Genomic DNA, 12,602 nt, shown 5'->3' with positions numbered 1-12,602 from the left:
TATTATAACACTCCATTTACAGAATGCGAGCTCTTCAGTGCCCTTTCACATTGCTCCGACACAGCTCCTGGGCCAGATTGGATCCACAGTCACATGATTAAACATCTCTCATCTGACTACAGGCGACATCTCCCTAGTCATCTTCAACTGGATCTGGTGCGATGGCATCTTTCCTTTGCAATGGCGGGAGAGCACCATCATTCAGGTGCTCAAATCCGGTAAAAACCCACTTGATGTGGATAGCTATCGGCCCATCAGCCTCACCAAAATTCTTTGTAGGCTGCTGGAAAGTATGGGTTTCTGCAGTTGGGTTGGGTCCTAGAGTCACGTGGTGGTCTACTGGCTCCATCTCAGGGCGGCTTCCGCTGATAATCTTGTGTCTCTCAAATCTGCCACCTGAACAGCCTTTTCCAAATGCCAGCACCTGGTTGCCATCTTTTTTGGTTTACGAAAAGTGTATGACACGTCTTGGCAACATCATATCCTTGCCATATTATAGGAATGGGGTCACTAAGGCCCGCTCTCAATTTTTATCCAAAATTTTCTGTTGCTTTGTACTTTCCATGTTCAGGTTGTTGCCCTCCATAGTTCCCCCAGTTCCAGGAGAACGGGGTCCCCCAGGGCTCTGTATTGAGTGTATCTCTATTTTTAGTGGCCATTAACGATCTAGCGGCAGCTGTCAGGCTGTCCGTCTCACCCTCTCTGTATGCAGACAACTTTTGCATTTCGTATTGCTCCACCAGTACTGGTGTTGCTAACTGGCGTCTGCAGGGAGCTGTGCACAGGGCGCAGTCATGGGCTCTAGCCCACGGTTTCCAGTTTTCGGGTGCAAAGTCTTGTGTTATGCACTTCTGTTGGCGTCGTACCATTCGTCTGGAACCAGAGCTTTACCTTAATGATGATCCACTCACTGTAGTGGAGACATATCGATTCCTAGGACTGGTTTTCGACATCCGATTGACTTTGCTTCCTCACCTTCGTCAGCTTAAGTGGAATTGTTGGCAGCGCATCAATGAGCAACACCAACTGGGATGCAGATCGCTCTATACTGCTGCAGCTCAACAGAGCCCTTGTTCAATCCCTCCTTGACTATGGGAGTGTGGTTTATGGTTTGGCGGCACCTTCAGCATTGTGTTTACTTGACCCAGTGCACCACTGTGGCATTCACATAGCGACAGGAGCTTTTAGGACAGGTCCAGTGATCAGCGTCCTGGTGGAGGCCGGAGTCCCTCCATTGCAGGTTAGGCATGCACAACTGCTGGCCAGCTACATTGCAGACATTCATGGTTCTCCTGCACTTCCAAATTACTGTCTCCTTTTCCCACCCACAGCAGTTCATCTCCCACATCGGCGATGCAGGTCAGGGCTTCCAGTTGCAGTTCGTGTCTGATCCCTTCTTTCCAAACTGGAGTTCTTTCCGTTGCCACCTATACTTGTTTTCCTGTTGTGTCCATGTTGGTTGTCCTTCTGTCATTCTTCTGGTTCTTCCTTTTTCCTGTTATTGTGCTGTCCCCTTTCTTTTCTTGTTTCCCTTGTGTAATTATTTTACTGGGAACAAGGGACTGATGACCTCACAGTTTGGTCCCTTCCCCCCTTCCTCCAGACAAATAAATCAACCAACCAACCAAACTACCTACCTTTCCTCCTCTCCATTCCCCCTGCTTCCCCACAGCCTCCTGAGGCTGTGTGGGGCAGTCTTATACTGCCCCTTCCCCAGTCAGCACTCTTTCTCCACCTGCAACCTGCTTTCCCTCCCCCTTGTGTGACTAATTCCTAATTGCTGTCTGATTATGAAGCCAGGTATGGTGATTGCGTGTGCGTGAGGTGTGCCTGCTTAGGCGCGTGCCCCCCCCCCCCCCCCCCCCCTCTCTCTCTCTCTCTCTCTCTCTCTCTCTCTCTCTCTCTCTCTCTCTCTCTCTCTCTCTCTCTCTCTCTGAAATTTGAGATCCTCGGAAGTGTTCAGGTTCAAAGCAGTTCCAGTGCAATGATACAGCTGCCCATTCTTTAATTAATTTTTCCATGTACTACAATTTCATTACATAGTGCTGGAGCATGTAACTGTTTTATTTCATTCTGCTAGGTTGATATCTTGTTCCCACACAGAGAAAAATTAGAAATATTTCTTTGTGGTAATATTTACTCCATATAATTCTTGTCATAAAGAATATGTCAACTTATGATGTTCTTTGCACTTTAAGGATAGGGAAATATGAAAGAGCTGAAGCACTTGGATGGACTGGATGGAAAAACTCTTCTTTCGAATGCAACCAGAGCTTTCCACGTATAAGTAAGCCGCGTATAATCAGGGACGAGATCAATCTTGACACTCCACTAAGGAAAAAAATGGAGCGCATCAGAGGTATGTGTATTCTTTCATCATAATTGATTAAGTTTAACACATTATGAAACAATTATGATCTACCTTATGTTTTATCCTTTACATTTCTAATTTTTTTCCTTGTTTTTATCCTGAGTAGATATGTTATGTTTTCCACTTTTTTGTTTATCAATGTGTCTTGTTGTATTATTAAGATTTATTTTGCTTAGTGATTTAGAAAGTGTGGTAATGATCTGTGTCTTTTTGTAGTTCCTGTGATGCTGCACATTGTTATTGAGTTTCTTGCACTCATGTTAAAATCACTGAAAATTAGTATAAAATGCTTTTGAATGTAATCGCAATTGAGTATGTGTCAGTGTCGCCTTCCTACTTAATAGTCTAACACAGAAGGAAGAATTTGTTTTAATGTTTGAGCATGTGAAGTAACACTTCCTGTGGCTTGTCAAAACAACATAAATGGAAATAGCTAATACAGTGCTCAAACTGAATATTAGTTGGAATGTGTCGGTGCTTTAACAGTTTTAAATCTTAGCAAACACAGGTGTTACCTGCAGGGGCCACAGTGACTACTGTAATTGATGTACAGATAAACCACCAAAGGTCGTGTACGTATTGACATGAGCATCCCCTCGTGTATTCATTGCTCTGGTGGCAAATGTTAGAAGTTTATGATCTCTCTTATGTTTCCTGCTTTACAGTACCCCATTTTTTTGTTTTTGTCAGGTGAAGTTATATGGTATTTATATTTCATGTCTTATGAGAAAAAAAAATTAAATAGATTAAGTAAAGGACAACCTGTGGTGATTTTACTGTACATTAATCTCAGTTCTATTATTGTATGTTTGCTACTTCCTTCTCCTGCCTTTTAAACTGGCACATTCAGTTGTGTATTGGGAGGTCAGCAATTTGAAAAGTAATGCAAACTACTTTGAAGTTATTGATTATACCGTGCAACAGGTACTATGTAAAATGTTAATGGCAATTGGATATTTACCTCAGACTTTTGTGTCTGGCTTTTCACTTGATTATTTAGCCATTGAGTTCTATACATTTACAATAAACTGTAAACAAGTAGCTAATTTTCATACTTTTCAACCACACAAACAGTTATGCTTTTGCTCTTGTTTGACAATCTGCTCAGCAATTAATTTGTTTTTTATATAAAGCCCTTATATGCTCTCACATTAATACTACATAGACATTTAACGATCTGCCAGATTGTCGTACCTGAATGTATTGTGTGCAGCCAATTGTAAGGAAATTAGGCTGGGCACACAGGTGTTCAGGACAAGCTCCATTTCCAACCTCTGCAAAGAGACCGGCAAGTCATTACACTGTGTGTCGGTGATTCTCATTCAGTGACAAATATATAAAATTGTTAAATAACTTGGGTACCTGCATACCACATAGCTGCTCACCCACCCATTGAGTGTGTTTTTATTTTGATTGAAACACGAAATTCTGGAATATTACAATGTAAGTGTCAAAATTAAATGTGTCAAAATTGTGGGATATTTCAAAATTAAACCAAGATGTCAGTATCAGCTGGTGATTTGGTGTGATGTTCGCAAGATTCCATTGCATTGGATGCATCCTATGTTTGTTACTCCCACTTCTAATGGACATCTACAAGTGACAATTGTCTTCCTCTGAAAGTGACGGTCTGTAGATGCCTTGCCTGGGCTCTGCGTATTGTGGCAGCTGGGAGTCGGAAGCATGTTGGGGAGAAGTATGTTCCAACATTAATGCTGTAGCCGGCCACTGTGGCCGAGCGGTTCTAGGTGCTTCAGTCTGGAACCGCGCGACCGCTACGGTCGCAGGTTCGAATCCTGCCTCGGGCATGGATGTGTGTGATGTCCTTAGGTTAGTTAGGTTTAAGTAGTTCTAAGTTCTAGGGGACTGATGACCTCAGATGTTAAGTCCCATAGTGCTCAGAGCCATTTGAACCATCCTATGCTGTACTTATAGTATATCCATTATCATGTTTACAAGATTTTGTAAAATGCAGTTTCCTGCAGGTCCCATGACAAAATTTTTGTCTCCTTGTACTGTGTATCATTTTTACACATGAGGATGGGTTCAGCAGTAATTGATTTGTTTTTAGAGAAGCCTGATGTGCTAGATGTTTTCTTCCATTCTTATTTTTCCTGCAGTCACATGGATGCATAGTATTATTTTTGAGGAATGGAGGGGGGGGGGGGGGGGGGCGGGCAGAATGAGGTTGGTTCTTCTGGACGTGTGAAAACCGTATAGGAAGACCGTTGGAGTGTGAATCTTCCTTATTTGCTGCCAAGATTTGAGTTGGAGTGCGGGTCTTACTTCTGGATTACTGTAAGGATTCTTCTTGAATAAAGTTTTTTGATGTTGGAACTCGTGTTAGAGACTTACTTCATCAGAAAGTATTCCAGCTCTGTGAATGAGCATTTTGAGTAAACTATTTTTGTGTGGTGGATACTGATCACTTGACCTATGTATACATGGCCTAGGTATACATTGTGTGTGTGTGTGTGTGTGTGTGTGTGTGTGTACGTACCACTGTTAAAGAAGAATAGCTACACTGGTAGTTTGTTCGCAGTACTATACATTTAACAGAAGATAGGTAGATATAAACACATGTTTGTTGAGGAAGTCAGTTGCGAATATAAGAAATGACAAATTGAGAGATTGTTAGTGATTTTAGTGAAAAGTGACACCATGTCGGTACTGGTCGTAATGGTTTTGTTGTGAAGAGACAGTACTTCCAAATGTGTTGACGTCCATGTAGTTTGATATATGATAATATTTCACTATGACTCAACTGAGAACGGTGGTGAGGTATTTGACCAAGTCTTAATGTAATTGTTTGTAAACGACGAAGTTCTTGGAGATTCATGCAGAGAAACCTTTTACTGGTTATGAGGAATATTATTATTGTGTGTCCTGGTTGAAGTGAATCACTTCTTTGGCCTATTAATTATACCTATGATTGTTTCACTTTACAATTTTTTGAGAAAAAAGTGTAGTTTCGTATCTTTGTTTTATAATGTTCTAGATCAGCTCAGTTTTAAGGTCAAGGAGGGTGACTCCATTGGCTGCTCAACTCTTTTCTGTAATCATGATTTGCTTACGAGATATTCCACAACATACAACTCTTGAGTTCTACAGCTTGTCCACAATAAGTTGAAGATTTGTGCATTGGCTGTTGGGAATGGCAGGTGGTGTGTTGTGCACCTGCATTAGGTGAGAGGGAGAGGAGCAGTGAGAGGAAGACTGCATCAGTAATACTTCATGCCAAGGAACAGCTTAATATTGCCAGTTCTCAGAGAAATTGAATATCTTTCAACTAGCACCATTCCATTTCTGACAGCACCAGCAAAATTGTCAAGCTATTGTGGAAATTCTGTACATAGTTCTGGATGCACTGGAGATGATAATTTGTTACCATAGAAAGAAGTTTCTCAGCTGTTCCCATTTTTAGTACTCTTTGGGCCATCCAATAAATGTACCCAGCAGACTAAACAATAATAGCAAATAATTGTAGTGGAGTAGGTTTGTCTCCCAATCATCTGAGAGTCTTGAGGTGACTGTACAATACAATGCAAGAGGCATACAGTTTGGCACAGTAGTGACAGGTGGTCCTAGGTGGAGCAGCTTCTATCTTTCCATTTCATCTCAGAATTTCCTTTTACTACACTGCCTCTTATCAGCTGCTGTTTTCTTCAAAAATAAGTCCCCTGTGATGGACTAAGTTTCTAGTGGTCGAGGGCTGAGACCTCCCAGTTGTTAACATTAATGTGGTACATTTTCATGTTGGCCTTAATTACATCTGTATATCATTTCATCTAACCACCCAAACATCGTTTGACCTCTGATGACTCAGAGTAAAACACTTGTTTGTGTTTGCAATTATTGGGCATGCAGACTGCAGACTATATCTCATACCCACCTTAGCTGGCATCTTAAAACCATCGCTTCTGCATTGGTTGTATGTGCTCTTCAAGGATGCTGATATTTGTGTGTCTATCTCACCTTATTGTATGCAAAATCCTACTTGGTTGTCAATGATGATATTTTTCCAGCCATTTTACATGCTGCCTGATCCATATCCAGGATTCATATCCATAAAGCAGGGATGGAATTACTGATCCGTGTTGCAGCATTGACAATGTGGTTGTCAGATACACAGATCGTAGTCTGGCGAAGGATGCTCTATATTTCCATTGTATGAGAGGATGCTGCGAAGGTAAGAAAAGGTGTTAACAACTTGAGGACTCACTCGTTGGTGGTGACAATGGAATTTCTTTGTCCTTCCTGAGGTGGGGGTTGGTGAAGTATTTGTGTTTTGCTGGTATTGAGACCTATCTTTTTATATGCTGTGGAGGAGCCATTCAGGATTAATACTAGTTTTTCTTTGCACTAAGCTGCAACTGCATCATCATCATCAGCATACTATAATTGAAATAATGCTGCAGAACATGTTAAGAGTTCTTGCTTTTAGATGACTCAAATTAAATGGTTTCCAATCCATTCCGGAGGAAGTTCGTCTTTGACGAACTGCATGATAGCTGCAACATGGAAGGAAAATAACATGGGGCAATCATACATTGTTGTTTAGGACTGGTATTGTTATGGAATGGCTCACCAACAAGGTCATTACCGGTGACAGTTGCTGTCATATCTGTGCAGAACAATTTCAAGATGGCAATAGATTTCTGTGGAAAACCATAAAGAGCTAAAATCTTCGATAGAGCTTTCTAGTTTACAGAATCAAATGCATTATTGAGTTAAATAAAGGCAATGTAAAGAGGTCTATTTCTTTCCCTGCCTTTTTCTTGAAGCTGTGAATATCGCGTGTGATCCTCTAGAAGATCTGAAGCTGCACTGGTTTTCTGGTAGTAATTCCTCCAATAAGGGCATAGCACAGTTAGGGTAATTAGCTTTCCCAAAGTAGACAGCAACAATATTCCCCAGTACTTATTGCAGTCTATCACATTTCATAAATATGGAAACCACCAAACTATTTCTCAAATCAAGAGGCATTTCTTCAGTGTTCCAGGTTTTAACAATCAGTTCGTGTCCCTCATCACCTTTTTTGAGAGCTTTTGTCAGGACCAGTGGCCTTGTGTTGCTTTGCTTTGCTTAACTTCATTAGTACTGTGGAGAGCCAAGTTGTTCTTGATGGGTGTTTGTTCTTTCATGTCCTGCACTTTTTCATCAATAACCGATTCATGATTCAGATGTTCAAAATGTTCCTTGCACCTATTCTTGATGGAGCATTGATCTTTTAGACGTGTACGCTTGTCATTGGACCAGGGGTGGATGAACCATAAATTGGTTTTGTTGCTTGGAAGAACTGTCCCATATCTTTGTCCACAAGATACCGCAGCCCTCATTATCCACTATGTATCCTTCAGTGCGTGGGTAGTTCTTTGTACTTTTACCTTGGCAGGAGGAAAGGCTGGAGTTCATGTAATTTTCAGTGCTTCAATTTCTTCCTCATTTTCATCAAACCATTCCTAATGTTTCCTAGTCTCATACCCTAATGTTTCTTTTTAGGCACTCAGAATAGTGGCCTTAAAGTTCTCTCATTGTTGTGTTACATCGTATGTTTTGTGAGGCATATTCTGACTTGCCAAACATCTCAGTATCTAATGTGTGTCTACAGTTCTTTTGTTTCCTCCAGTAAGCAGATAGTGACAAGTACGTGATGGATCTCATAAGTCGATGTGATGCGTCCAACAATAGTCGGCTCCTGTCATCGCTTTAGCAATGAAAACATTGTGTAGATCGTTCTTGCAGACAATTACTCATAATGAGATGCCAGTGCTTCAATCTAGATTGCTGCCATGATACTTTGAAGTGATCCTCTTGATAAAAGATGGTTTGGCAACTGTTAATTCACATTCAGTACATTTTGGGAGGATACTAAAACCATTGGAGTTTTCACTGCCAATTCCCTCTGTACCACTGACATCACTACACACATTGTGTTCCGTACCCACCCTTTTTTTTTACATTTGGTAGGATGTCATCCATATCTGATAGTTGATGATTAGCTTTTTCGTCAGTATGTTGGCCCATATGCCAGTTGTCTCAATTTTCCCTGAGCTGAGCTTCTCAAGATATACCCTTGATGAAGGTTGTGATATACCTCATGTTGCCCAAGCTACACAATTCTTACACATTCCAGTAATGTGAGACGCTGAACCATTGCATCTTTCATGCATACAGGAGCTGCCCAGTCGTAAGGATCCTGTCCCCGCCATGCCCTTGCATGCTCCCACAAACAACCTTACACCTTCCCCCCCATCACTGCCTTGCTATCCCTTCCCTTCCCTACCAGAGCCACCTCCTTACTCCCATCACCCACAGATAGCTTTTCTCATCAGCTGCAGTTGTTGTGCACAGTCCAGCCTCAGTGGCCAGAGACAGTGTTCATTTGTGTGACTTGTGCTTGTGTGTGTGTGTGTGTGTGTGTGTGTGTGTGTGTGTGTGTGTGTGAGAAGGAGGCCCCTTCGACCGAATGCTTAAATGTGCCTGTCTGTGGCTCAGCATCTTCACTATATGGTGAATAATATTCTTCTAATTGTAATTTACTTGCGAATATGTGTTATGTTAGTGGGCATTAATCATACACTTTTGTAATTAACAAGTGTTCATTCTTTTCTTGTGTCCATGGTCATCTTTCTCACGTTTCACTGCCTGTCCGTGGAGAATAAACACTTTTTCAGAACAATGGCCTGGGACAGTGGCATCATAAACATCAGTTCTATTATAAATTTCATATATCTAGCATTATTCTTTGCCTGCAAATCATGTCTTACACTGAACTCTATTTGGCATGGTATTTCTGATACTCTGTTGTCATTTGGGTGTGTTCTTCCCCATATTGAAAAATTATAGTGCAACTAGTCTCTCTCGTCAGAAACAGAAAAATTGAGCAGTTCATTGTGTAAAGAATGTAAAAAGAAAGTGATAAACAGAATCCTCTGTGTTAAGTGTAACTACTGGTGGCACGAAAAGTGTGCCAAAATTAACTTAAAATACATCAGTGTTTTTTTATTTTTTATTTTACTTTTATATTTTTTCCTCGGCTGTTTACATTTCAAAACATCTGAACTTGAAAAAACAGTGAAAAGAAATAGCAAAATTATCAAGAGACTTCAAAATGATATTGGGGTGTTGAAAAGCAAAATCTCAATTTTAAAACAAGAAAACGATAAACTATTACAAGAAAGAATTCCATGTGTCAGAAAGCTGTGAAACAAGGACAAATAACATTGTTTTAATCCATGTGAAGACATCAGCAGAAAGCCAGTAAACAACAAAACTACGACTCCAGGTAAAGAAAATAGATTAGCAAGAGAGAAACAGTCCAGTGCATGTGAAAGCTGGAAAATGGAAACAAAACAATACCATGGAAACTTGTGCACATGTGTAAGCAGTATTAACGAAAGAAACTTTACGTCTCGTATATCAGATGTGCCCTGCAAATTACCGATAACCTCAGTAAGCCAAAATTCAGTACATAAATATAAATGGAAGTCTGTAACATATACTAAAAGGAAAGGCAGTGGCTCAAGTGTACAAAGAAATGAAAATGAATTTCTATTGACAGGTGATTTGTTACTGAAAAATGTCGCTGTTCCATGACGCAAAATTGATTTGCGACCTGGAATCAGAACACAACTAAAAAGCTAGCTAATAAAATATAGAAAACTCAAAACAACATACTGCAAAAAATGAACTTAAGCACAACTATAGTGGTGTGTTAATACATGCTGGGACAAATTCGATAAAAATTAGCAGTGAACAAGAAACTTGATTCGTTCAGCTAGAAGTGTCTATCCAGGTTCCTGGCTCATAATCAGTGGAATGATAGAAAGATGATCTGTAAGTGATAAATATGCCTGCAAAATAAACTGTGCCATAAAAGAAAAGTGTCATAGACTTGGAGCATTGTTCATAGATCCAAATAAATTCCTAAATGAAAACTGCCTGGGAAAGGATGAGGTACACTTAAATAGACTGGGGTCTCTGACATTAAGCAGGATGTTTACAGACGTTTGCAAAATAATAATAATAAACAAGGGAAAGTAAAATGGCTTGATGGGTGTGAAAAAGTGGATAAACCAACAAAAAAATAAAAGATTGAGTATCATCCAAAAAACGAGGGAGAGCAGAATATAGACCTGGATATTGGTATTGAATGACTTCACCACAGAATAAATTTGACTTGCTGTGTTTAGGTGAACATCGGGCCACTGAAGATGAAATTTCAATAGCAATCTATGTTGTTAGCCCAATCGAACCATTGGTAACTTAGATCCATTGAACCATTGGTAACTTAGATCTATATTATTTATGTGAATAACTGAGTTTTGAAGCCACTGGTATAGACGTAAGTGGTATGCAACTAATAGCATCATTGTACAGGTCTCCCAGTGGTATTACCAGTGTATTCTTAGAAAAATTGGACATCCTTTTATGTGAACCCAATGAGAATGGATTTACCAACTATGACATTATAACAGGTGATGGTCTTAATTCTGATTGACATGTCAACTGATAAGTGCAGTGTTCGTGATTTGAAAAACCTATTAAGACAGTTCAGTCTACTGTGTGTGAACTTTAAACCTACTAGGGAACAAACATGCTTAGACAATGTATTTGGTAACTTTAAATGTGCCCAAGCTCAATGTGATGTAACAATGTTTCTCTTTTCTGACCAGAAATCAGTGTCCTTAATATATGCTAACAGGATCAGCTCAGTCAGTCTTACTAGTGACATGGCCAATTCAAAAATGGTGATCACTAGGCCAATGAACAATGGAAAAATTGACATGTTCAGGAAAACCACTGCAGACAGAGATTAGTTCTACCAGAAAGATGATGGTAATCCTTGTTTATCAAATGATGAGTCAGCTAAGATAAATTTTGAATGTTTAACTCATTTTTGCAAATATTTAATGACTGTGTTTCCATTAGAAAATGTAAAGTAACAGATAGAGGTTATAAAAACACAGTGTCAAAAAAGAAAAATTCATAGTACATTACAAATGCTGTCTGAAATGATATCTTGTGATGATGCTTTTAGATATAGAAAGTAATACTAAGTCTGAAACTATAAAATCTTTGTATGTAAGACGGAGAAAAGACTGTAAAAAAACAGTTATTGAGATGAAAAATTGACACAATGCCCAGTACATTGAGACTTTTAACAATAAATGCAGACCTGCTTGGAATCACATAAAAAGTGTTGCCAAAGAGTCACATAAGGTCAAAATGAATCTCTCTCCACAAGACTTTAATGATTATTTTATTAAATCTGTGAAGGAAGTACATAATGGCATCAGTAAACCTGATAAAAGTCCATCAGAACTCTTAGAAAAAAAAAAAAAAAAAATATTATGGGACACTGTGCAATAATATTCTCATTTTCTCTGAGGTTACACCTAGTATTGTATTTAAAATAGTAAGGAACTTTGTCATCAGATAGTGCTGATATTTATGACATGTCTTCCAATTTGCTGCAGAAAGTCATTGATTCCATTGTTTGTCCCCTGACTCACTGCATAAATAAATGTTTACCAGAGGGATACTTTCCAAAGGAGCTAAAATTATGTAGGGCAGTTCCTGTGTATAAAAAGGGTGACAAAGACAGCCCTCCACGTTTCAGACCAGTATCAGTAGTTCGTCGTGGCCGAAATAATAGAGTACATCATTTACCTTCAGTTATCTGCTCATTTTGAAAAACTTGGAATATTTAATTTAGCACAATATGTATTTAGAAAAAATCAGTAGTAAATGCAATAGACCCTCTAATTAAATATGTTCTTAAAGTGTTTGAGGAGAAGGGATTTGCTCAGGCCATTTTCTGTGACCTGAGCAAAGCCTTTTTCTGTGTAGGACATGACACACTTTTACAGAAACTCCATTTTTATGCCATCATAGATAAAGTCTAAAACTATTAAAGTCTTATCTCCAAAACTGTAGGCAAGTTGTGCGTACTGACATAAAAGTCAACTGAGAAACCAAATTAAGGTGAGAGTTTTGCAGGGATCTTTGAGACCATTTTTGTTTTTTGTAATGATCAATGACCTACCCTCCTTTATAAGTTCCAACACAGTGCTATTTGCAGATAACACTACTTTCCTAAACTGTAAAATTGATCTAAATAAGTTAAAAGATTCTGTTGAAAATTCACTTGCCCAAGCATCATATTGGTTCAGGTCAGATGAATTTGTCCTGAATGAGAACAAAACAAAAAAAAAAGGTATTTGGT

The 12,602-nt window shown here is 39.4% G+C and overlaps 1 protein-coding gene across 5 annotated transcripts in view; it reads left to right on the top strand.

The window, feature by feature from the left end:
• The window catches only part of LOC126470560 (PAS domain-containing serine/threonine-protein kinase), a 426,440-nt gene that overhangs the window by 240,807 nt on the left and 173,031 nt on the right, over positions 1 to 12,602 (top strand). For all 5 annotated transcript variants that reach the window (XM_050098516.1, XM_050098533.1, XM_050098526.1 and 2 more), the window contains exon 4: positions 2,199 to 2,359. In XM_050098516.1, the coding sequence (XP_049954473.1) occupies positions 2,199 to 2,359 (161 nt within the window). The remainder of the gene's footprint in view (positions 1 to 2,198; positions 2,360 to 12,602) is intronic.

This window comes from Schistocerca serialis, chromosome 1 (assembly GCF_023864345.2).
Source record: "Schistocerca serialis cubense isolate TAMUIC-IGC-003099 chromosome 1, iqSchSeri2.2, whole genome shotgun sequence".
Taxonomy (NCBI): domain Eukaryota; kingdom Metazoa; phylum Arthropoda; class Insecta; order Orthoptera; family Acrididae; genus Schistocerca; species Schistocerca serialis.
This window is presented reverse-complemented; position numbering and strand designations above follow the sequence as displayed.